The 26,263-nt window shown below is 41.2% G+C and overlaps 1 protein-coding gene across 7 annotated transcripts in view; it reads left to right on the forward strand.

Annotated features, from left to right (window-relative positions):
- Positions 1-26,263, forward strand: part of Bptf (bromodomain PHD finger transcription factor) — a 129,270-nt gene that overhangs the window by 37,021 nt on the left and 65,986 nt on the right. For 3 of the 7 annotated variants that reach the window (XM_042702572.1, XM_042702575.1, XM_042702577.1), the window contains exons 3-9: positions 5,483-5,706; positions 10,913-11,119; positions 11,644-11,832; positions 15,316-15,504; positions 20,252-20,439; positions 22,512-22,867; positions 23,276-23,407. In XM_042702572.1, coding sequence (XP_042558506.1) covers positions 5,483-5,706; positions 10,913-11,119; positions 11,644-11,832; positions 15,316-15,504; positions 20,252-20,439; positions 22,512-22,867; positions 23,276-23,407 — 1,485 coding nt within the window. The remainder of the gene's footprint in view (positions 1-5,482; positions 5,707-10,912; positions 11,120-11,643; positions 11,833-15,315; positions 15,505-20,251; positions 20,440-22,511; positions 22,868-23,275; positions 23,408-26,263) is intronic. The other 4 variants (XM_042702576.1, XM_042702578.1, XM_042702573.1 and 1 more) reach the window with 3 other exon arrangements.

Genomic DNA, 26,263 nt, shown 5'->3' on the forward strand with positions numbered 1-26,263 from the left:
ATCTGCGGATCACAGTTCAAAGCCAGCCTAGCTAGGAAAATCTGTAAGACTTTTTTTTTTTTTTTTTGGTCGGTCATGGGGCTTGAACTCTGGGCCTGGGCGCTGTCCCTCAGCTCTTCAGCTCAAGGCAAGTGTTCTACCAATTGAGCCACAGCGCCACTTTCAGTTTTCTTGTGGTTCATTGGCAAAGAGTCTCATAGACTTTCCTGGCCGGGTTGGCTTTGAACCACCATCCTCAGATCTCAGCCTCCTGAGTAGCTAGGATTACAGGTGTGAGCCACCAGCACCCGGCTAGTAAGACTCTTTGTCTTTAGTAAACCACCAGAAAACCAGAAGTGGCACTGTGGCTCAAGTGGCCTTGAGGCTGAAGAGCTGAGGGACAGCGCCCAGGCCCAGAGTTCAAGCCCCATGACTTACAAAAAAAAAAAGTACATACATGATGTGTACATATATCCCTATACAATTTATACCTGGTGGCCTGTAGTTTCCCTTTGTGGCAAGTATTCTGTGGAGCATCTGGGGAACTGCTGCAGGTGAGCCTCAGTGGGCAGCCAAGGAATGAATGCTGTGGGTAGTAGGCACAGAGCTCCCGAACCAAAGAGGCGGGCAAGCAGAAAGCTGCTGTGGTCTTTTGCACAATTACAACAGACAGTTTGGATTTTATAAACTTGGTAAATACATCCAAACACAGCATAAGCATAAACAACAACTTTCTCTGAGAGCATTAGCGGTTCCTGTTTACTCTGTTTTGCCACTTTATACTTAAGAGTGAGTGTATCCTTCTGTTGCTTTTGAGAGGAAAAAGTTAAGTCTGTGAATATTAATGTTGATGAACAGAATAAAAACCAGAGGCCTAACGCCTCATTTTTTAGAGACATTAAAGAACTGTGGTGGTAAGTCACTTGTCAGGGGGCTTGCAGCTGGACAGCATGCCACAGGAAGAACGATGCAAGTATTTGAACATGTTTAGCCTGAAAGAAAACAGCAGAGTAAGTGATGGGCACTGTGAAGGCTTTGAAGGATTTGTGTGGAGGAGGAGGTGTTAGGTTTGTTTCACATACTGTTAGCAGGCAGAATCGAGACTAATTGTAGAAATAGGCAGGGCGTGAGTCATCTCATTACAAGAAAAACTTACTAAAAGCAGCTCCAGCACAAAATGGCCTGCGAGAGGAAGTAGTGAGTTTTCTGTTGTGAATGGGAGACTCACAGTGTTAATGTCCCCTGCTAGTGTCCCCGTCAGTAGTCTGTGAATTACTTGTAAAATCAACAGAATGTCCATTTAGCTAATGTGTTTTCCTGTAGCATGTCATTTTCTTTTTCTTTGTCTTTTTTATTCTTTTTTTGTCAGTCCTGGGGCTTGAACTCAGGGCCTGAGCACTGTCCCTGAGTTTCTTTTGCTCAAGGCTGGCACTCTACCACTTGAGCCATAGCGTCACTCCCGGCCTTTTCTGTTTATGTGGTGCTGAAGACTTGAACCCAGGGCTTCATGCATGCTAGGCAAGTACTCTACCACTAAACCACATTCCCAGCCAGCATGTCATTTTCTTAGTGAAATCTTACATATATATTTGATTGATGAGACTTGAGCTCTGGCCCTGGGCACTGTCCCTGAGCTCCTTATGCTCAAAGGGCTAATCTAAAATTTATAGCTATTCTAAAATTTAAAGTTTTCATGTGGGTGTCTGTGTCTACACATGCATGGTGTACACTGAAGCTTGAACTCAGAGCTTGGAGTTCTTGTGCAGCTTTTTTTTTTTTTTTTTTGGTTGGTCGTGGAGCCTAAACTCTTGGCCTGGGCACTGTCCCTCAGCTCTTCAGTTTAAGGTGAGCACTCTACTACAGCGCCACTTCTGGCTTCTTCTGCTTAGATGGTGCTGAGGAATCGAACCCAGGGCCTCATGCATGCAAGGCAAGCACTGTACCACTGAGCCACCTTCCCAACCCCTTGTGTGGCTTTTTAATTCATTGCTTCCTTTGATTATTTAAGCCACACCTCCACCTCTGACACTTTGCTAGTTAGTTGGAGTCTTTTGGGTATGTCTGCCCAAGCTGGCTTCAAACTGTGAACTTTACACTTCTAAGTAGCTAAGATAGTAGGAGAATGGCACTGACAGTCAGAAGGTGTTTTTCTTGTTGCATTGAAGTGTGTAGATAGAGCTGTGTGTGGCTTACTGATGGGGCATGTTGTGAGAAGAGGCACTATTAGGCATCCTGGCCATGGGTGAACTTAATAAACTAGTTGGCGATCAACATGTGCTTACTTGGGCCCACCATAGTCTGAGCCAGTCCATCGTAGAATGAATTGCCAGTATGTGGTGCATAACTAATTCTCAACAAAGAAAATGCAATAATTGAAAAATAATGCAGCTGGGTGCTGGTGGCTCACACCTGTTGTAATCTTTGCTACTCAGGAGGCTAAGATCTGAGGATCGTGGTTCAGAGCCAGCCCAAGCAGCAAAGTTTGTGAGACTCTTATCTCCAATAAACTGCTTAGAAAAGCCTAGAAGGGGCCCTGTGACTCAAGTGGTAGAGTACTAACCTTGAGAAAAATAATCTCAGGGACAGGGCCCAGGCCCTGAATTCAAGTCCCAGGACTGTCATAACAAACAACTCAGCATCTTTATAAAAAGAGAAATCTTTGGGCTGGGATGTAGCTCAGTGGCAAAGCGCTTGCCTAGCAAGTGCAACCTCCTGGGTTCGATCCCCAGTACCAAAAAAGAAAAGACAAAAAAAATACAGTTAAAAAAAAAAACCCAAACCAAAAAAAAAAGAGAAATCTTTAAGACTGATTTTTTAGAAAATAATGGGCTGTGTAATAATTCTTAGGCTCAGAGCAAAGTACTGTCTAATTTTATGTTGCTACTTAGATTTTTGCTATAGTTATGTTTTAAAAGGTGTGTGTGTGTGTGTGTGTGTGTGTGTGTGTGTGTGTGTGTGTGTGTGTGTGTGTGTGTGTGTGTGTGTGTGTGTGTGTGTGTGTGTGTGTGTGTGTGTGTGTGTGTGTGTGTGTGTGTGTGTGTGTGTGTACGTACCAGGACTTGAACTCAGGGGCTCAAGCTCTGGCTCAGTTTTCTTTGCTCATAGCTGGTGCTCAACTGTTTGAGCCATACCTTCAGTCTAGCTCTTTTTTTTTTTTTTTTGATCCAGTCGTGGGCCATAACTCTGGGACTGGGCGCTGTCCCTCAGCTCTTCAGCTCAAGGCTAGCGCTCTACCACTTGAGCCACAGCGCCACTTCTGGCTTTTTTCCTTTTGCTTATGTGGTGCTGAGGAATTGAACCCAGGGCCTCATGCATGCAAGGCAAGTACTCTACCACTGAGCCACCTTCCCAGCCCCAGTCCAGCTCTTTTGCTAGTTAGTTGGAGATGGAGTCTTTCCTGTCTGGGTTGGCTTCAAGCTATGATCCTCATATTTCGACCTCCTAAGTAGCTAGCGTAAACCACTGGCATCCAGCCATTTTCTTCGTTTTTAGTATTTTTAATATCCTGTCATTGATCTAAGATTTTATATACCCTTTCTTGCATCAGAACTCCTGAATGACTTATTCATGGAATTCTAAATTTTTGTTAAGTTAATGGTAGTATTTAATATTTTCTGATCATCCACGAGTTGCTGGGCACTGTAACAGATGCTTTATCATAATACCTTCAAGGCTACAGTAATCCTGAGGCATTTTAGAAGTGGAGTGAACAAAATGGTTTAGAGACTCAGAGTTTTGTACTGTCCATGTCTTCATGTCTCAAATGTGCCAGTCCATTCAAAGCCAGATCTTTTCTATTTACAGTGGTGGGATGGAACTCCAAGGCCTCCAACATGCTAGTAAGCACTCTTCACCGAGCCGCATTCCTAATCCCAGGTCCTGTCTTCAAACCCAGTTCTCTCTGCTCCGTCAATCCACCAGTGAGGAAACAAAGTCATTGTATACAACACATTGCTTAATTCCTCTTGAGTTGGAGTGGAAATACCATGAGTGTTTTGTGAAATCTTGATGTAGGTGTTCATCTGCCATGTTTGTTTTGTTTTTTTAGCTAATGACTATCTCTGTTGAAGTCTCCACTTCTCTTAAAAGTAGATAGGGCCTGGCACTAGTGGCTCATGCCTGTAATCCTAGCTACTCAGGAGGCTGAGATCTCAGGATCTTGGTTTGAAGCCAGCCTGAGCAGGAAAGTCCATGAGACTCTTATCTCCAGTTTACCACCAGAAAACCGAAACTGGTGCTGTGGTGGCTCAAGTGGTAGAGTGCTAATCTTGAGCTGAAGAGCTGAGGGACAGCACCCAGCCCCAGAGTTCAAGCCCCAGGACTGACAAAAAAGAAAATAAAAGTGGATGGAAACTTAGGAGAGTTGTAGACAAGAAAGGAAGCTATTCCACTTCAATTTGAGCTGTATCTGCCCTTATGAAAAAAAGATGAAATGCTATTGCTCAATGAAGATGACTTCCTCAGCAGTTTATATCATTTGTGAAATGCTAACCTACATTTTAGTGTGAACCTGGTCTCTCCCCTTTCATGTACTGAGCTTACATATTTCTGATGGGCTCAGGTGTTAAAATTCTCACTGGACTGGTACAGGGGTTTTCAAGGAATTAAAGGGAATTCAAGGCCTTATGTGTGCTAGGCAGCACTTGCCACTTGAGCCCTGCTTCCATCTTTTTGTTTTAGTTAGCTAGGTTTACAGTCACCAGCCATCTATCATGTACAGTATACACTGCTGTTTTTTTGTTTTTGTTTTGTCAGTCGTGGGGCTTGGGAGCTGTCCTTGTGCTCTTCAGCTCAAGGTGAGCGCTCTACCGCTTGAGCCACAGCACCACTTTCGATTTTCTAGCAGTTTATTGGAGATAAGAGTCTCACGGCCTTTCCTGCCCAGGCTGGCTTTGAACCTCGATCCTCAGATCTCAGCCTTCTGAGTAGCTAGGATTACAGGCGTGAGCCACCGGCGCCCGGCTTTTTTTTTTTTTTTTTTTAAATTGACAGTCCTGGGGCTTGAACTCAAGGCCTGAGCACTGTCCCTGAGTTTCTTTTGCTCAAGGCTAGCCCTCTACCACTTGAGCCACAGCGCCACTTCTGGCTTTTTCTGTTTATGTGGAATCAAACCAGGACTTCATGCATGCTAAGCAGTACTCTAACACTAAGCCCCCTTCCCAGCCCTGCTCTGCTGATTTTAAAGGTGATTGACATAGAACTCTATCTATTTTCTATTCAATGCTTTGAATTTTGAGGTAGTTTATATGTCATGTTTAGGTATATCTCTTATCCAGCTCTGGTCCCAAATTATCTTCTTCTAAGAGGCTGAGGGCTCAGAAATCAAAACACTTAGAGGTTGCTTGAATGAAATAAGAGTAAATGGAGTTTGACTAAGACTGGAAGACGACCTGAAGACATTTCTGTGTGCTCACATTGAGCTTTTATACACACACACTTGTGGAATTGTTACCTGAGTACCATTATGTCTAACGTGTCCCATCCCTCCCTCATTCTACCACAGAGAAGAAGATACGGAAAATGAAAACGAAAAGAAAATTTGGTACTACAGCACAAAGGTTCAACTTGCAGAATTAATAGACTGCCTAGACAAAGATTACTGGGAAGCAGAACTTTGCAAAACTCTAGAAGAAATGCGTGAGGAAATCCACCGGCACATGGACATAACGGAAGACCTGACCAATAAGGCTCGGGGCAGTAACAAGTCCTTTCTAGCAGCAGCTAATGGTGAGGGGAGAAGCTTTCTTGTTTTATTTATTTATTTTTATTAAATTTGAGATAAATTCATGGTTTCAAATCACATAAAACTTTAAAATAGACATGAATGTCCAAATTACATGTTTTACTTTAACTCTTTTGGGAATCAGTTCACCAGATACTATTCATTTTAGGGTTTTATTTCTTGTCTTGGTCTTTGTTAATATTCATATCATTTCTTTACTTTTTTTCTTTTGTTAGAGTTTTTGAAAACAGTGTCTTGTTACATAGCTTGGACTAGCCTCGAACTTGTGTTCATCTTACATCAGTCTTCCATGTTCTGGGATTACAGACATGCACCATCACAGTCAGTCCGCTAGTTTCGTTTCATTTCTTTTCTTTTTTTTTCCTTTCTTTTTTCTTTTCTTTTCTGTCGGTTGTGGGGCTTGTCTGGGCCTGGATGCCCTCCCTCAGCTCTTCAGCTCAAAGGGAGCACTCTACCACTTGGGCCACAGCATCACCTCATCATTTCTTTTCTGAGTGGTTTATTGGAGATAAGATTCTCATGGACTTTCCTGCTGGGGCTGGCTTTGAACTGACATCCTCAGATCTCAGCCTCCTGAAAAGCTAGGATTACTGGCGTGAGCCACCAGTGCCTGGCTCCATTAGTTTCTTTAATTCAAACCTCCTCATACCCTTCTACTGCTATCCCCGGTAGACCCTCATGCTTGCTAGGCAATTTCTCTACTGCTAAGGAATGGCTCCAGCCCCAGGCTTTTTCCTTTTTTTTCCCCCTTTTCCCTACTGGTACAGGGGCTTAATTCATGGCCTTGCACTTTCACTTGGTCTTTTGCTCATAGTTAGTGCTCTAGCACTTGAGCCATGCCTCCAGTTGGCTTTTTGCTGGATAATTGGAGTCTCATAGTGTTACCTGGGCTGTCTTCAAACCATGATTCTCAGATCTCAGACTCCTAGGATTATACATGTGGAAACCAAAATCTTAGCTGTGATAGTCCAGGTAAATACCCAAAATATTATCTAAATTTTTGTTTTGTTTCGTTTTTCTGCCAGAACTCAGGGTTTGGGCACCATTTTCTATTCAAAGCTGTTGCTCTTCTATTTGAACCACACTTCCACTTCTACTGTTAGCTAATAGTCTAACAGACTCTGCTGCCTGGACTGGCTTTGAAGCCCAATCCTCAGATCTCAACCTCCTGAAGTTGCTAGGATTACAGATGTGAGCCACTGGTGCTCGGCTTAACTAATAGTTCCTTAACTTAGGATTCTATCTATCTATCTATCTATCTACTTGCTTACTTATCTGAGACTGGGACTCCAACTTGGTATGACTCTTGCTCATTGGCTGGTCTACCACCTGGCTACCCCTCCAACCTCTAACTTGGGATTTTTATGAGATGAAAACCAAATTGCTTGATTTATGATAATTGCCAATAATAATCTGCAACACAGTAACAGAAATTTGTAACAATGTGTATTAGAGACTTTGATTTAATAATTTTAATCTCTTTAATAGCATAATTCCTTTAAAATTCTTACTCTAGTTTTATATAGGTGCTTATCCACCTTAAGAGAGTTTAACTATTTTTGGTAGTTGAATTTTCTTCTCCATATCAGTGTGTAATATATGTGCAATATAAATATGTAATATATATATGAAATGTAAATGTGTAATATGTATCATATATGTTATGTAATGTACCTGTTATATAGTATGTGGCCTGGAACTCTCCATCCTCCTGCCTTATCCTCTCAAGGGTTGAGACTATAAGCAAGTATCCATTACCATATCCCACAGCTACTTTGGAAATATTCCTGTTCATTATAGAAATTTGGGTTTAGAATATAGTCCACTGGAAGTTCCTTCTTCACCACCACCTCCAAAAATAAATACTTAAATAAAATAAAATGTTTGCTGGGCTCCGGTGGCTCACGCCTGCAATCCTAGCTACTCAGGAGGCTGAGATCTGAGGATCGAGGTTCAAAGCCAGCCCAGGCAGGAAAGTCCATGAGACTCTTATCTCCAATAAACCACTAGAAAACTGGCGCTGTAGCTCAAGTGCTAGAGCACTAGCCTTGAGCTGAAGAGCTGAGGGACAGCACTCAGGCCCAGAGTTCAAGCCCCACGACTGAAAAAAATAAATTAATTAAAAAATAAATGTTTATAGGTAGACACATATAATATAGATGAGGTATATAATCCTCCTCCTCCTTTCTCTCCTTTTTTTTTTCACAGGTTCAAATCTTTATTTTTAAAATTGTACAGGTCTTTTACAATACAATATTTTGTTATTTAAGTGAGTAATGTACAGTGAATATCTTTTTCTGAAACTCAACCATGAATTGTGATTTTACCAGTATGATTATTCTAAATAGAGTCATCAAGATGTGGAAAAGGTTTGAGTCTTGCATGTGAAAACATCAGTGGCACAGACTCTTCCCTGTAGAACCCAGGTGGCCAATTTGTTCAAAGTGCTTTTGAAGACTGCTGATCATTTATAGCTGATCTTAAACTCAGTCAGTCAAAAAATTACACGTGTTTTTTCCCCCTCATAACATCAAAAGGACATTTAAAGAAATGAAAGAATTTGCTTTAGCAATCTATTGTCTCTCTCTCTCTGTTTTTGTCTCTCTGCTTTCCTTTTCATGCTTTTAAATTTTTTCCTCTTTTTTTTTTTTTTTACTGTTTTTCTTTATGGGTATGGCTATCGTATTTTTTAGCCTAAAATCAGTATACATAAATTAACAAATAAATTTAAGAGTTGATATTTGAAATTAAAACTTTCATAGAACATCAGAGAAGCTAGGATTATCCTATACTACCTTTGATTATCTGAGCTAAGTAGTCTAAATATAAATGACTAATAAATTTTTTTTTAAGCTGGGCTCTAGTGACTCACACCTGTAATCCTAGCTACTCAGGAGGCTGAGATCTGAGGATCAAGGATCGAAGCAGACTGGGCAGAGAAGTTCCTGTAAGACTCTCCAATAAACTGCTCAGAAATGCTGGGTGTGGCACTGTGGCTCAAGTAGTAGCTAGCCCTGGTCACAAAGAGGTTCTGGGGGAACACCTAGTTCCTGGGTTCAGTCCCCAGGACCCGCAAAATAACATGCAAACAAAAAGACAACAACAAAAAAAAAACCAGTTTTTTTTTCTCCACCAAATGACACTTAGGAAAGTACAGTGGGTATATAATAGTTTGGCTGGGAAAAGTTTTTATATTTGAAGGTCAAGATAGAGAAGCAGTGTGCATTTAAGGAAAATATGATTGGTAACTAGATTTTCTTTCCTTTTGTGGGAGAGAAGTGCTTAGTACTGAGGTTTAAACTAAGGGCCTTGTACTCATTCTGCTGCTTGAGTCATGTCCCAACCCCTTTTGCTTTGGCTGTTTTTGAGATACAGTCTTGCTTTTTGCCCAGGTAGCCTCAACCTCAGTCCTCCTATTGATACTTCCCATCATGCTCAGCTTTTCCAGTTGACACGAGTCTCTCTCTCTCTCTCTCTCTCTCTCTCTCTCTCTCTCACCCCCCCCCCCTTCCCCCCAAGGCTGACCTCAAATCACAATCTTCTTTATCTCTGTCTCCCAAGTAACTAGGATTACAGTTATGAGCCACTGTTCTTTAGCTTAGATTTTCTTTTGCTAATAAAAATTTCTCTGAAAATTAGTGATGGAAGTCCTCTCTTGGGTAAGTCTAGTGTACTTATAAGCTTGGGGAAATCAGCCCTGCAAGGCACCCAGTATGGTTAAGTTAATTAAATGGTACAAAGAAATAATGTAGAATTTGATATTTGAATGACTTGGATGATGAAGAGGATTGGGATAGGCTTTGAGTTTCCTTCAGTTTGGAATGTTGTAACTCTCTTAGCTTTGAGTTCTGATTCATTCCCATCTCCCATCCCCCTCACTGCTTATATGAGGTTTGCACTCTGGGTCTCACTGTTCTATTACCTGAGTCACACCCCTATCCCAACTCTGAATTCTTACAACAGTCAGGATTAGTGAAGATGACAGAGTGTGGGAGGAAATAGTTTTCGGAAGAAAAATTGTTTTCAAATAGTTCTGTATTTGTTCAGTTTATACTTGAGGATATAAAAGCCTGAAAGGGTTAGAAACCTTGCCTAGAGCGACAATGCCGATTCAAGATAGATCTGCATGGTTTTTTTTTGTTTGTTTGTTTCTGTTTTTTGCCTGTATCTGAGTTTGAACTCAAGATCTTGTGCCTGCTGAGCTTCCTCAGATTGCTTGCTGGGCTGGCACTCTACAACTTGAGCCATGCCTTCAGCCTTCCTTTTTGTGGGTTATTTTAGAGTTGGAGTCTCTCCGGTTTTTCTGCCCAAGTTGGCTTTGAACATTGATCCTTTGGATCTCAGCCTCCTGGGTGTCTTGGAGGGTACTGGTTTACATTTTTGTTTTTATTTTCAGTACTTAGGATTTGAACTCATTCTTTCACTGTCCTACTTGACCTATGCTCCTAGCCCTTTTGCTTTGTACTCATTGCTTTTGTGGTTATTTTTTAGGTAGGATTTCACTTTTGCTTGGGGCTGGGCTTAGACCGAGACCCATCTACTTAGGCATCCTGTGTAGCTGGGATTATAGATAATGCACCACCATGTCTGACTTGTTCTTTCAGATAGAATCTTGATAACTTTGCCCAAGCTGTCCTCTGAATTGCAATCCTCCTATCTGTCTATAACTTTCAAATAACTGTGGTGACAGTGTGACTGTCTCCAGGTCTTTAGGTTTTGATTCTTGCATTGTGATTATGCCGCTGACATTGAGTCTGTGTCAACTGTGTCTTTCCTGTGGCAGAAGATGTAACAATAATCTATAGCAAGTCTCAATTTCAAATGACAGACTACTTTTACTTTTTTTTTTTTAAGATAGGTCTTGTAACATAGGCTGCCTTAAGCTCAGAATCCTCCTTGCTTAGTCTTTCGAGCACTGGGATACAGGTGTGCACTACCATGCCCAGCCACCCCAGCTCCTTTTAAAGAAAGTAAATCTATAATTAGCGTGTACTTTATAAAAGTGAAGGAACCCCATATTGAGTTTTGTAAACACAGTTGTGTTGTAATATTATTTCATAGTTACAATGGTTTTAAAATGTTTTAACTTTTCTCTTTAATAACATACACAATAACTTCTAAGTGGCATTTGGTGATACTTTTGTTGTATATGCAAATAAGACTATGAATTTGGTTTTTTTTTAATCGTAGAAGAAATTTTGGACTCAATAAGAGCCAAAAAAGGAGACACCGATAATGATAAAAGCCCAGAAGAAGTAGAAAAAGACAAGAATGAAACTGAGAATAACAACTGTAAAGAGGCCGAGCCAAGCAGAGAGGAGTTTGAAGATCAGTCCTGTGAAAAAGAGACCGATGGCAGAGCATCGGATGACAGTCGGGAGCCAGGCAAATCAGAGGGTAAAAGAATTGCTTGCTTCGTAAGAATTGCCTCATTAGTTTTGTTGGTGAAGCATCCAGTTTTTACTTGCAAAATGACAATGAAAAAAATTATTGCAAACAACTACTTTTTATTTCAAAGGCAATTAAGATAGTCTGTCCCTTGTAATGAATTTGATAGATTGATAGATTCGCAATAATAATACTCTTCCTGGATCTCTACTTAAATATTTCCTAAGGAATTGCCATTCGCTGTGTGATTGTTGAAAAGTCACTATTTTTATCTTACTAAAATACACACTTTTATATGTGATTAAATTATGTTCAGTGTTACGTTAATTCCTTAAGCATTCTTAAAATATTAACTACCCATTGCAGTTACCCATTGCAAAACTGTCCAAGATTCTTAATTGCTTGAAAACGGCCAGCAAAGAGCCACAGGTTTTTGGTGATTGCTTGTTTTTATTGGTTGGTTGAATGTGGCCATTTGTCCCAAAGCAATTTTAAAGAATATCTTTAAAGTTTTGTTGTGCATTTTGCTGTAGAGCCAACAGAAGTTGGGGATAAAGGTAACTCTGTGTCAGCAAATCTTGGCGACAACACAACAAACGCTTCTTCCGAAGAGACTAGTCCCTGTGAAGGGAGGAGCCCCGAGGGGTGTCTCTCAGAAACCCATGATAGCAGCAACATGGCAGAGAAGAAGGTGGCATCCGAGCTCCCCCAGGATGTGCCAGGTACAGAGGGCCGTGTATCTGTGCCTCTGTAATGGGGGGAATCCTTCCCTTTTGCAGCACAAGCTGAGTGTCACCTAGAGCTCTAAAGTATGTGCTCATTCATGCTGCTTGCTCACATGCCATTCCTCATTGCTAAGTTGTCACCTAACATGTAAAGTTCCAACCCATCATAATCCTCATGCTTTTTTAAACCTCATCAAGCTGGTTTTGTTTACTAGATGTATATAGTTGCTTACCAGCTCATTGTGGCAGGTACTCGGGTTTGAATTACTTACGTATTAATGGCTCAGCGTTGAATGATTTGGCCCCTTGAGCTCTCTATGTACTAACACCTTAATTGTATGTTTGCATGTTCTCCTATCATTTTGACATTTTAAATTCATAATGTTATGACAGTATCCATCATCACAAAACCTTTTTGCAAGGTATAGTTTTTTATGTAAGTTGTATTTGAGCCTTTTTTAAAATTAAAATTTCTTTTAAAATTTTGATTGGTTGAAGGTGGCCATTTGTCCCAAAGCAATTTTAAAGACTGTCTTTAAAGTTTTGTTGTGCTTTTTGCTGTAGAGCCAACAGGAGTTGGGGATAAAGGTAACTGTGTCAGCAAATCTTGGCGACAACACAACAAATGCTTCTTCCAAAGAGACTAGTCCCTGTGAGGGGCTTATTTATATGCTGTGGTTCTTCTTTGTTTCTTTTTGTTAAAAGACTTTCTTTGTATGTGTGTATGTGTGTGTAGGTACTAGGATTTGAACTCAGGGCCTTATCCAATTGCTCAGCTTTTTTGCCATCTAATGGAATATAAGAATCTCTTGGATTTGTCTACATGTTTGGGTTCAAGCTGTGATCCTCATATCTTAGCCTCCTGAGAAGATAAGATTATAGGCATGATCCACTGGCTTATTATGTTCTTTAGAAAAGTAAACATTTGTGTAATCCAATAAAAAACTAAGAGTAGTACTGGAAAGACATCCTTAAAGATCCTTTTCTATGCCTGAAAAAAACAGTATCACCTATTTTCAAACTGTACCATAGCTGACATGTTGTAAGTGCAGCAACACCCTAACTGAAAAATAACTGAAAAATAACCAAAGGACTAGAAACACGGCTGAAGTTACCTGCCCAGCGAGCACAAGGACCTAAGTTCAAATGCCAACACCACCAGAATGAACAGAGACAATTAGGTCAGAAATGTAAATTGTGTTGTTCTAATTTATTTTCCTTCTGTTGTTTGGTTTTTTCCCCCTCCCTGCAAAATGTTTTCAAGCTATCCAATTATTACTGTGAGGTTGCTTTCTCTTTTATTATTTCATTTTAGTTTTAGTGTTTGCAGCGCTGGGCATTGAACGCAGGGCCATGCCTGTGTTAAATGGGTACACAACCGTTGAGCTGTACCCAACTCTTTATAGTCTGGTCCTCCCGTTTTTGTATTATATGCAGTTTAAGGCTACGTTCAGTGCATCCCACTGTGTTTCCGTGCAGTCTGATAGACGGTATTACACAAAGGAAAAATAACAAATGTATAGCTTAACAAAGTTATAGGAAAACATAAAAAAAGAATAATTCCTTTTCAAGATTACCAGCATCTTGGGTATAATCAGTAATCCAAAGCATTTTATGTGGATCTGACTGAAAGACCACATAGTGAAAGTGAGTAGCAATTTGACTTTTTTTTTTTTTTGGGTGGGGGTCCGGTTGTGGGGCCTGAACTCTGGGCCTGGGTGCTGTCCCTCAGCTCTTCAGCTCAAGGCTAGTACTCTACCACTTGAGCCACAGCGCCACTTCCGGCTTTTTTCTTTTTGCTTATGTGGTGCTGAGGAATGGAACCCAGGGCCTCAGGCATGCAAGGCAAGCGCTCTACCACTGAGCCACCTTCCCAGCCCCTGTGTTCTGGATTTTAGATTCAAAAGTACATGTCTTCCTGGCATCTTTTTTTTTTTTTTCCTCCTGTTGTGGTTTGAACTCAGGGACTTGTTCTTGCTCTGTTTGCTTGCTAGGCTGGCAGTCTACCAACTGACTCATACCACCAGCCAGGCATTTTGCTGATTATTTTGGAGTCTTACGTATTTTTTTAGCCCACGCTGTCTTTGGACTGATTAGCCTCAATTCTTGTAATGTGTGGGTCTTTTATTGGGCCATTGCCCTGTTGTTTCTAGTCTTTTCTGTTAAAAATCATGCTTTGCCAAATCACATGGCAGATAAGTAATGTAGAATTCTTGCTAGTTCCTTTTGTGACAGATTCTTAGCGATGGAATTACTAGGTGAGTAGTAAATGCACTGTTGGTTCTCTGATTTACCACCGACCCTCTGTCCAGATCCAAAGCAGTGTGTGGGAGTGTTTGAAGCCACTGCCTCAGCATATTGTGAGACTTGAATTTCTGCCAATCTGATACCTAAATAGTACTTTCTCCACGTAGTTGGGTTTTTGTTGTTGTTATTGTTTGTTTTTCTTTCTTTCCTCACACAGTTTCTGGGACATGAACTCAGGGCTTTGCTGTCTCATTCAGTTTTTTCTGCTGCAAGTTGATGCTCTACCACTTGAGCCACATGTTTACTTCTAGCTTTTTGCTAGTTAATTGGAAATAAGAGTCTCTCAGATTTGTCTGCCCAGACTGGCTTCTAACTTTCATCCTCAGATCTCAGCCTTTGGAGTAGTTAGGATTACAGACATGAAGCCACTGATACTGGGCTCTTCGTATAGTTTCATTTCACATTTCTCTTAGTTGAAATAAGTGAGTAAATGTCTATAAGTTTAAGGTCACTTTCATTTCTTTTAGGATTATTCCTGTTTTCCCATATTCTATCTGGTTGTTGACTCTTCCACAAAAAGATTTTAGGAGCTTATACATTTGAAATAGTATGACCGAATGTCAAGTACTTTTCAGTTGGAGTGGCTTAAAATGTGCCTCACTAGTGACATAGAAGGGCAGAGTGGCACTTCTGATTTCCGAATTGCTGTGGAAAAAACACTAAGGCTCTCAGTTTGTGCAAGTACTAATTTTAATATGATTACGTTTAAGAACTAAGCTCTTAGTGATGGTATTAAATTGTCCAGAAAAGCTACTCACGTCTAGGCACAACTTGGGGGGGCAGGTAGTTTAGGCAGAAAACTAACATATAAATAATCTTGTGGAAATCTGTTTTCACTACTGTTGAAGACAAGAGTCGTTGTTATCTGGCTATACCACCTGTGCAGTAATTGCGGCACCTTAAGTTTTGTGCAGTCATTATGGCTGTTGGTTTTGCTTTGGCTCTGGCTCTCTGAAACTTTGCCTTCCACTAGACTAAGAGGACTTTTCAAATACCTCCTGGGTGTGCTTACAAAGTCTTCTTGCTTAGTGTATTTCATTCTTCATACACAACCTGCCTTGCTTTTTAAAATACAAGCTTTGTAATGAAATCCCAAGACAATGAAGTGCCTTTTCTGACAGCTATTTTTGATGTGATTCTTCCATTTAAAAATGAGATATTCTATTTTTCTAGAAGACTCTCACAAGCCATGTGACAGCAGTAAGACTAGTGCTCCCACCTCCTCCGTGCAGCCCAATGTGGAAAACAGTAACAGCAGCAGTGAGCTCAATTCTTCCCCGAGTGACTCTGCTCAGGCCGCTGATGACCCTGAAAACGGAGAAAGAGAGTCCCATACACCTGTCTCTATTCAAGAAGAGATAGGTAAGAATTCACTTCTGCCTGCAAAGGAAGCATTTTTTATTTTTATTTTTTAATATTTTCAATTTTTTGTAACTAAAAGCTTGGTGGGGTGGAAAGATTGAACTTTTCCATTTTTTTCTTCCTTTTTTTTTTAAGTAGCACTTGAACTCGTTATTTTTTTTTTCCACTTCAAATAATATGGAAGCACACAGGGGAAAAAAAGAAAGACCCTTTCTTTTCACCACCCTTCCATCAGCAATCTGCGTTATATTCATATACATATATTTTCGCAGTTTCATTTTTTATTATTTTTTTCTTTTTCTTTCTCTTTCTCTCTCTCTCTCTTTCTCTTTTCCGCTCTCTTTTTACATAAATGGGATTAACCTGCATGCATTGTTCTGCATGGTGGTTTTTGTTTATTTTTTGTTCAGTAACTCTTGTCAGGAATCTTGTGAGGTTAAATTCATTCTCTGGAGTTTCTGCATGATACTTACCATTCCCAGGAGCAGTGCTTCTCCTCATCCTCAGTCTTGTCTGTTTGTCAGCATGGCCAGCAGTAGTAGCATTGCTGGTCAAATGTTAGAGACAGTTTAAAAGCATGGCCTTTACTTGGGGATCAAAAGGTAATTCTAATAACTCACAGACATATCTGTTCTCATGCCTAAATTTTACACTATCAATATTCTTAAATAAGCGTTTCATGAATTTGCATGCCCTTGCTTACTAATATATATGGCTGAACATCTTATATGTTAGTTGAATTGATTACCGATGTCTTTGCTCACATTTTCCTCTGGAGTTTGAAATTTTTCTTGAGTGGATTTGGAAATGTTTTCTGTATGGTTATTGCACTTGGGAGTTACACGTATTGTTACAGTAGTTACTCATTTTTAATTATCAGCTGTCTAGTCATACCGAAGTCTCTGCGTTTCTGTATGGTTAAACGTATTGATCTTTTTCTTCAGGATTTCTCTGGATTTTCTGTCTTAATAAGGACGACCATCCCAAGAATGTACATGTATTTCATAGTAGTTTCCTATAATGTTTAAAGGATAATTTTATATGTGGTATGTTATCTGTGGGAGATACATTTTATTTAGGACTTTTTCAATTGCAAGTGATCAAACTAGCTTAAACTAGCTTACAGGAAGAGGAAAATTAATTAGCTCATATAGGTGGGAAGTCTAAGACATTGTTTGGCGTAAATGCACCCCCCCCCAGGTATAGCTCCTCTTTCTGATTTCTTCTCTTTCTCCTCCACCTTTTGGATCTACATTTATCTGTGTGTTAATTTCCTTCTCTCCTAATACAGACAAGCTTTTTCCAAGTGTCAGGGAAGGTGGCACCAGCAGTTTGGTTTCATGTCTTCCTGAGGTCTGTGACCCAAAGGGAAGACCCCCTCCTGCTCCACATCCAGAATCCTTGAGGAAAGAACTTGAGTGGCCTATTTGGGATCCTATTGTTCTCACCCCTATGGCCAGGGAAGGCAAGGTATTATGATTGATGGCTCCAGCAGAAGTAAACTGTGAGAATGGGATCGGAGTGGCTTTCCAAGGAATGGTGCGGCCTGCACAGATAGAACATAGTAAATAGTTGCAGCTCCACCCTTGATTGCTCAGCACACACACACATTTACTCACACTTATTCACATACATTTAGTAAATATGCCTCTTATCTCATAATGCAAATAGCTTACCTACAACAGACCCCAAACTCTTTTCCGTCCCACAGTTACATCCAGTAATAGTATCTAGAGTCAAATCTGGGACTTTTGTTTGTTGTTCATTCATATTGACAGGTCTGGATATGGCTTATCTGAACTTCATTGCCTGAAACACCTCCTGACAGCGGAGGTACTCTGGGAAATCTAGAAGAATGATCATGAAAGACAAAGGACAAAAACATACCAGGGGGCGCTTCTGGAGGCCATTCAGTTTAGCAGCCTCATTCCTGCTAGCTGCTCCTAGGGATAGCTTGCTGGGAATTGCTGTAGTATTGAACAGTCAAATGTACCAGTTTGGGAGGCTTGTAATTTTTTCCTGCAGCAGCACTCCCTTATAGGGTGCTGGGTACCCCAGTAACTTATACTTCACATCCCAGGAGGTGAACCTCTCTGCATCCTCAGTTTGTCAGCTTCATAGACCAGTAACTCTTGCCCTCCATAGTCTGTCCCTCGCCAAAGAGGCTGAGGGAGAGCTAATCTGCACTCTGCCACCGAGTTTTCTCACAGTGAGCCACTACTTCATTATTGTTAACTGGGGAAGTACTGAGGTTTCAACTCCGCGCACCTTACGCTCGCCACGCAGGTATTCTACCACTAGGCAGTGCTCCCAGCCCTTTTTTGCTTTAGTTGTTTTTCAGGGAGAGTCTCTTGTTTCTTGCCTGGGCTATCCTGGAACACACACTTTCTACTTAAGCTTTCCTCATAGCTGGGATGACAGGTATATGCCACCATGCCTAGCTTTTTCATTGAAATGGAGTCTTGTAAACTTTTTGCTGGTTTGCTGGGGCTGGCCTCAAGCTAGGAACCTCCTGATCTTTGCTCTCCAAGTAGTTAGGATTATGTGCATGAGCACCTGTGGCTGGTCTGATTCACTCCTTTGTAATTGGAAAAATACGGCTCTTGGACAGAGTTGGTTCAGTTACGACCTCTACTCTCAGCCTCATTCCCTTTCTCCACTGTTTCAGGTTTTACTTGGTCATGAATTACTCAACTTGACAAATGGCAAAGATTAATTCTGAAATAGTGGCTGTACATTGAGAGATTTCTTTTAAAAAGCATTTGCCATTCCTTTGCTATTTTCAAGAAATCCAAAGTAGACCAAACAGTATGTATAAACTTGTTGCTCCAGGTTGTTTTGGATGGTCCCAAGAAATAGGCACCTAAGTTCAGCCTCTTGGTATAAAATTCCAGCATGAATAGAATCATGAGCTGAGACCCAAGAAAAAGAGGAATGGTCTGACCAACCATCTCATCACCACAACATCCAGGTTACCAGCCTTCTATCCCAGCATGGCAAGATACTTAGTGTCCCCATTCCTTTGTGATTTCGTCAGTACCATACTTTGGACTCAAAGTCTTAAAATTCTCTCCAGAATTATGTAGAACCTATTTGTTTGGCTAGAAATCCATTTATTCACCTTGCTTGAAATGGAAAGTGAATTTTGCTAGCATGGTTGACAGGGAAGTCCAGTATTATTGACAGCCTCAGGTGCATTATTTCAACTAACATTTTATAGGGTAGAAGTAGCCAGCTCCCTACTCACTAACAGAAAAAGCAGAGATCTGTCTTTACCTCCAGATTTTAAACAGTTGGGTAGGATGCTTCATTTCTTGGGCCATCTAGCCAGTTCCTGGAATAGTCACATGATTGTTTTGGCCAATCTCTGGGTCTTATTCATAACAGAGGGGCAAGATACTTGATAGGCAGCCTGCCAGCATTATATGATAGTGGAAAGAAAGGATATAAGACACAGGTTAAGTGAAAGAGGTTTACTAAGTTGTCTTATATCATTGTGCCCCCAGAAAATGAACAGCCAGTTTCCCAAACCTGTCTTTGTCCTTATGTATTTAAAATTGACATCATTATAATACATTATGAAGTAAATTCTCTGTCCTTGCCATATTGTGTCTTAACTTTTTTTGAAAAAACTTTAAATTAAAAAAGAAACAAGGGCTGGGAAGGTGGCTCAGTGGTAGAGTGCTTGCTTCGCCCTGGGTTCTATTCCTCAGCAGAAAAAGCTAAAAGTGGTGCTGTGGCTCAAGTGGTAGAGCGCTAGCCTTGAGCTGAAGAGCTGAGGGACAGCGCCCAGGCCCAGAGTTCAGGCCCCATGACTGACCAGAAAACAAAACAAAAAACCCCGAAATTTTGTGCAGCTACCTAGCCAATGTTAAGCCAATGATGGTGCTCTAGCTTTCATATGGATTAACCTGTTCAGCCCAAGGGAGGTTGGTTGGTGAGTGAACAAAAAACAGAGATGGCTTCTGGACAGTGTGGTCCATCACTTTAAAAAACAGTTAATACCGGGTGCCAGTGGCTCATGCCTGTAATCCTAGCTACTCAGGAGGCTGAGATCTGAGAATGGTGGTTCAGAGCCAGCCCAGGCAGGAAAGTCCATGAGACTTTTATCTCCAGTTAACCACCAAAAAACTGGAAGTGGTGCTGTGGCTCAAGTGGTAGAGCACTTGCCTTGAGCTGAAGAGCGCAGGGATAGCACCCGAGCCCAGAGTTCAAGCCCCATGACTAACAAAACAAAAACAAACAGAAAAAACTGAGTTATCAAAATGTTGAAAAGACCTTATTATAGTAAGTACATTAATTTAGTTACTTTTTACATTAATGAAAATAATTTCCCTTTGACACATTTATAAGATAAGCTCAAAACTGTTAGTTCCTTACACAGAATTTCAGTGGAAATTATTCTAAAATTAATTATATCCAGAAATCCATACTGAATATAAGGCAGCATTGTTAATGTCTGTTTTGAGTTACTATGTTTAGTACTTGTAAATTTCTAGCAGTAGCAGCTGCTCATATTTTCTAATAGATGAGCTTTGAAACATATTTCAACACATTTCTATTTTTTTGTGAAACAGAAATCACTTACAATGAAGTTCTAAATTTTTTTAAGTAAAATACTTAAGAATTAATGAAGTTTGCTTTTGTCTATTCAAGGATTTTTGTCTTTCTGGATCTTGAACATAGTAAAGCATTCATAAAGCATTCCTGTCAACAATTACTTTGTGGCTTTTTTGCTTGACACTAGGTGATTTCAGACTAGAGAAGTCTAATGGGGAGGTGGCTGAGTCCCCTGGTGCTGGAAGAGGAGCATCCGGCTCAACTCGGATCATCACCAGGTTGCGGAATCCTGACAGCAAACTAAGTCAGCTGAAGAACCAGCAGGTGGCAGCTGCAGCCCATGAAGCCAATAAACAGTTCAAGGAGGGCAAAGAGGTCTGTTCCTTCTGTTTAAAACCAGCACCTATACAGGATGAATTATTATGTTTATTTGACATTAAAAACCAGGGCAACAAGTTTTATTTTATTTTTTTATTTTTTATTTTTATTTTTGGGTCCAGTCATGGGGCCTGAACTCTGGGCCTGGGCGCTGTCCCTCAGCTCTTCAGCTCAAGGCTAGCGCTCTACCACTTTAGCCACAACACCACTTCTGGCTTTTTTCTTTTTGCTTATGTGGTGCTGAGGAATCGAACCCAGGGCCTCAAGCATGCAAGGCAAGCGCTCTACCACTGAGCCACCTTCCCAGCCCCAAGGGCAACAAGTTTATAGACTTACTTTTGAATTAAATTTGATCCATTTGTCAGGGTATTAGTGAGTGATGAGCAAAATTGTTATTTAGCGTTGTATTATGATTTTTTTAAAAAGCCACTTGTACAGCTTGCTGTAGTCCATACATAGAAATGCTGTAAGAGCCATGGATTCTTTTTTTTTTTTTAGTCGGTTGTGGGGCTTGAACTCTGGGCCTGGGCACTGTCCCGCAGCTCTTCAGCTCAAGGCCAACACTCTACTGCTTGAGCCACAGCACCACTTCTGGTTTTTGAGTGGTTTATTGGAGATAAGAGTCTCACGGACTTTCCGGGGATGTCTTTAAACCTCGATCCTCAGATCTCAGCCTCCTGAGTAGCTAGGATTACAGGCGTGAGCCATTGGCACCCAGCGTCCATGGATTCTTTACTAGGACCACTTCTAGTGAACTGCAGCCCTTGGTAGAGCTTATCTTGGCAATAGGAAACTGTGCACAAGGATTAAAGCTGGACACATGGATTAAAAACAGTTGCTTTGAAGTGTTGAAGCATCTTTTTGGGGAGATTTGTCTGCCTGGGCTGGCTTCAAAGCTCAATCTTTGGATTTCTGCCTCCTGAATAGCTAGGGTTTTAGCTACCAGCACCTGGCTGAAACACCATTTTGACTGTGACTCTTAGTGAGGTATGCCATTTTTTTCAGTCATCCATTCCCCTCATTGAAAAGCTTCCCGACGTAGTGGTACTATGTCAGAATTGCTGTGATATTTTCTTTTTTTTCTTTCTTTTTTTTTTTTTTGGGTCCGGTCATGGGGCCTGAACTCTGGGCCTGGGCGCTGTCCCTCAGCTCTTCAGCTCAAGGCTAGCGCTTTACCACTTGAGCTTCAGCGCCACTTCTGGTGTTTTTTTTTTTTTTTTTTTTTGCTTTTTGCTTATGTGGTGCTGAGGAATTGAACCCAGGGCCTCAGGCATGCAAGGCAAGTGCTCTACCACTGAGCCACCTTCCCAGCCCTGTGAGATTCTTATCTCCAGTTAACTGCCAGAAAAATCACAGGTGGTGCTGTGGCTCAGGGTGGTAGAGCACTAACTGAGCAAAAGTGCTCAGGGACAGCACCTAGGCCCCAAGTTCAAGTCCGAAAACTGGGGGGAAAAATTGAATAAGACCTACTGTTAGTTTCATAGTCCACTAGAGAATTGGGATCAACTTTCTGAAAATACTATCTTTAAAGTATCCATGGCTCTTGAACTGAAGCGAGAATGATGAAAGGAGCAGACAGAAATAGAATTGTTAGGAGTTAGTACGCATAAAGCCCTCCTGTAGTCCTAAAGCATGGATTGTAAACTTGGCATAATGACAGGTTAAAGGATTTACACACTTAGTTTCATGGTTGTTAGAGATTCATGAACATAGTCATCAGTAGTATCTATTGTACAATACTTAATTTTTTCCTCTTTTTGGCATATCTGCTTATTTAGTTCTGAACAGTTAACTGGCACTTTTTTTTTTTTTAAACACTCTCACTGTATTCTACAGAGCAGGGCAGCCTGGAGCTCCTTGCGCTACTCCTGCCTCAGCTTCCTGAGTGCTGAGATTACAGGAGTGTACTGCCACCCTCAGCTCTAGCTTTCATTTAAGTTTTTCAACTTCAACAAATCTGTTATAAAATGTATCTTGTTTGGAATGATGGTCGTTATTGAAAGACAGTTGATTAGGCAAAATTTGCATTTTTAACATTAATAATGAGTTCTTTTTGCGTTCTTGGTCAGGTACTGGTAGTTAACTCTCAAGGAGAAATTTCACGGTTGAGCACCAAGAAGGAAGTGGTCATGAAAGGAAATATCAACAATTATTTTAAATTGGGTCAAGAAGGGAAGTATAGAGTCTACCACAATCAGTACTCCACCAATTCATTTGCTTTGAATAAACACCAGCACCGGGAAGATCATGATAAGAGAAGACATCTTGCACATAAATTCTGCCTGACTCCAGCTGGAGAGTTCAAATGGAATGGCTCTGTCCATGGGTCCAAAGTTCTTACCATATCTACTCTGAGACTGACCATCACCCAGCTCGAAAGCAACATCCCTTCTTCCTTTCTTCATCCCAATTGGGCTTCACACAGGTAGAGGAAACTATGTTTAATTTATTGCTGCAAACATGCTAGATACTTAGGAAAGATTATTGTATCTGTATACTATTATTACTTATTAATGCATACAACTGTACAATTAAAATGCTGTTATAAATGAAGGAACTCTGTATTTGTACAAAAGACAGGAAGTTAGTAGAAGCCAAAATTCCAGAAACATTCTAGAAGGCCAAGGAATTGGGAGGTCTAAATGATCTCTGGGATTCCTTCCAGTGTTTGAAATCTATGATTTCTGTGAGCTAGAACTTTCCGCTTCCATTCTATTGGTATTTGTCACCTAGGACCCTTTTTCATATATGTCATAAGATGAAGTCATTGTTCTTTCAATTTAAGATCAACCTAGTGAAATGGCTTTTTTTTTTTTCTTTCTTCTGAAATTAGGGCAAATTGGATCAAGGCAGTTCAGATGTGTAGCAAACCCAGAGAGTTTGCATTGGCATTGGCTATTTTGGAGTGTGCAGTCAAACCAGTTGTGATGCTCCCAATATGGCGGGAATCTTTAGGACACACCAGGTGAGAAAATTCTGAGTAACTACACTATTCTCTGAAATGCTGGTTCATCAATAATTAAAGTTACTGTGTTCAAGAGATCATATTAAGGACTTCATTTACCTTTTCGGTCTTACTAATTTATTTTATTTATTTATTTATTTTGTCTAGTCCTGGGGCTTGAACTCAAGGCCTGGGCACTGTTCCTGAACCTCTCTGTGTGCGGTATTGTAATGAAGACCAAAGAGATCAAATACATAAAATGGAAAATACTTTTGTTGTTGTTGTTGTTGGTCATAGGGCTTTAATTCTGGTCCTGGGTGCTGTCCCTGAGCTCTTCAGCTCAAGGCTAGGGTTCTACCACTTGAGCCATAGCACCACTTCCAGTTTTTGAGTGGTTTATTGGAGATAAGAGTCTCATGGGGGCTGGGAAGGTGGCTCAGTGGTAGAGTGCTTGTCTTGCATGCATGAGGCCCTGGGTTTGATTCCTCAGCACCACATAAGCAAAAAAGCCAAAGTAGCACTGTGGCTCAAGTGGTAGAGCGCTAGCCTTGAGCTGAAGAGCTGAGGAATAGTGCCCAGGCCCAGCGTTCAGGCTGACAAAAAATAAATAATTAAAAATAAATAAATAAGTATATTTTTTTTTAAAGAAAAAAGTCTCATGGACTTTGCTGTCTGGGCTGGCTTTGAACCATGATCCTCAGATCTCAGCCTCCTGAGTAGCTAGGATTACAGGTGTGAGCCACCAGCACCCCACTTCAAAAATACTTTTATGCTGGGTGCTGGTGGCTCACGCCTGAAATCCTAGCTGAGATTTGAGGATCACAATTTGAAGCCCTGGACAAGGAAGTCCAGGAGAAAGCCGGGCGCTGGTGGCTCACGCCTGTAATCCTAGCTACTCAGGAGGCTGAGAGCTGAGAATCGCGGTTCAAAGCCAGCCCGGGCAGGAAAGACCGTGAGACTCCTATCTCCAATAAACCACTAGAAAACCGGAAGTGGCGCTGTAGCTCAAGTGGTAGAGTGCTCACTTTGAGCTGAAGAGCTGAGGGACAGCGCCCAGACCCAGAGTTCAAGCCTCATGACCGACCAAAAAAAAAAAAAAGAAAGTCCAGGAGACTCGTATCTCCAGTTAATTACCAAAAAGCCAGAAGTAAAGATGTGGCTTAAGGGCAGAGCACCAACCATGAGCAAAAAAGCTCAGGGATAGTTCTTTGGCTCTGAGTTCAAGCTCCCAAAGCAGCACATTTTTTTTTGCGGGGGGGGGGAAGGGGGTCTGGTCATGGGGCCTGAACTCTGGGCCTGGGCGCTGTCCCTCAGCTCTTCAGCTCAAGGCTAGCGCTCTACCACTTGAGCCATAGCTCCACTTCTGGCTTTTTCTGCTTATGTGGTGCTGAGGAATGGAACCCAGGGCCTCACGCATGCGAGGCAAGTGCTCTACCACTGAGCCACCTTCCCAGCCTTTTTTTTTTTTTTTTGTCGGTTGTGGGGCTTGAACTGTGGGCTTGAGTGCTGTCCCTCAGCTCTTCAGCTCAAGGCGAGCGCTCTACCACTTGAGCTACAGCGCCACTTCCAGTTTTCTGGTGGTTTATTGGAGATAGGAGTCTCATGGTCTTTCCTGCCCGGGCTGGCTTTGAACCGAGATCCTCAGATCTCAGCCTCCTGAGTAGCTAGGATTACAGGCGTGAGCCACCAGCGCCCGGCTTTTCTTTTAATTTAAAAATGCTTTCAAAGTGAAAAACATTTTGCTGGAATTGAGCACTTACATATTTAAGAATTTATTCTGACTTATATACTCGTCTAGATTTAGATGTCTGGCAAAAGAGCATAGAGCTCCCAAGTAGGGACTGTGTGTCTTGAGTAGGTAGTTTTTAGAAACAGATAAATTTTGTGACTTGAAACTTCTATTTTATCCCTGATAGAATTTTTTTTTTAAATAAAACTTCAGTTTCTTGAGAGTTATTACAAGTGCCAGAAACGTAGCTTAATAGTAGATAGAAAATGCCAGGTATAGTGGTACGCACTTAATAATCCCAACACTGATGGCTGAGGTAGGAGGATTGGGAATCTCAATCCAACCTATCTTAAAAATAAATAAATACAGCTGGGCACTGGTGGCTCATGCCTGTTGTCCTACTACTCAGGAAGCTAAGAGGTAAGGATCACAGTTCAACGCCAGCCCAGGCAGGAAAATTCATGAAACACCTATCTCCACTTAACAACCAGAAAGCTGGAAGTCAAGCCCTGGCTAAGTGATAGAATACTAACCTTGAACAAAAAAAAGCTGGGGTACCACCCAAGCCCCACAACTAACACAAAAAAAGAAAATTTAATAACAATATATATAGATCAGCCTCCAGTGTCTCATTTCTGTAACCCAGGCTACTTGAGAAACTGAAATCAGGCAGATCAAGGTTTGAGCAAGCCTGGGCAAAAAGTTGGTAAGCTGGATGTGGTGGCCTACACTTCATCATTCCAGCTACTATTGAAGCAGAGTTCCAGGCTGGCCTGAAGATAGCACTGAAAGGACTGGTAGTTCACGTGGTTGAGTACCTGCCTGGCAAGCACTAGCCCTCTTGAGCTCAAACCTAGGACTGCCAAAAAGGTTTTAAAAGTGCCAAAAAAGACCAGGCTCTGGCCTATAATCCTAGCAGCTTCGGATGCTGAGATTTGCGGATCATAGTTCAAAGCCAGCCTAAAAAAAAAGAAAAGAAAACGTTTAGGAGACTAGTCATAATGACAAACCAGGAAAAAAAATAAAATAATCTGGATTACAAAGACAAAAGTAGAGAAGTGCAATGGCTCGTGCTTGTGATCCTGCTTGCTCAGGACGCCGAGGTCTTAAGATCTGCATTTGAAGTCACCCTTGGCAGACAAATCTAA

The sequence above is a fragment of the Dipodomys spectabilis genome, unplaced genomic scaffold, assembly GCF_019054845.1.
Source record: "Dipodomys spectabilis isolate Male_0828 unplaced genomic scaffold, ASM1905484v1 ptg000329l, whole genome shotgun sequence".
Taxonomy (NCBI): Eukaryota; Metazoa; Chordata; class Mammalia; order Rodentia; family Heteromyidae; genus Dipodomys; species Dipodomys spectabilis.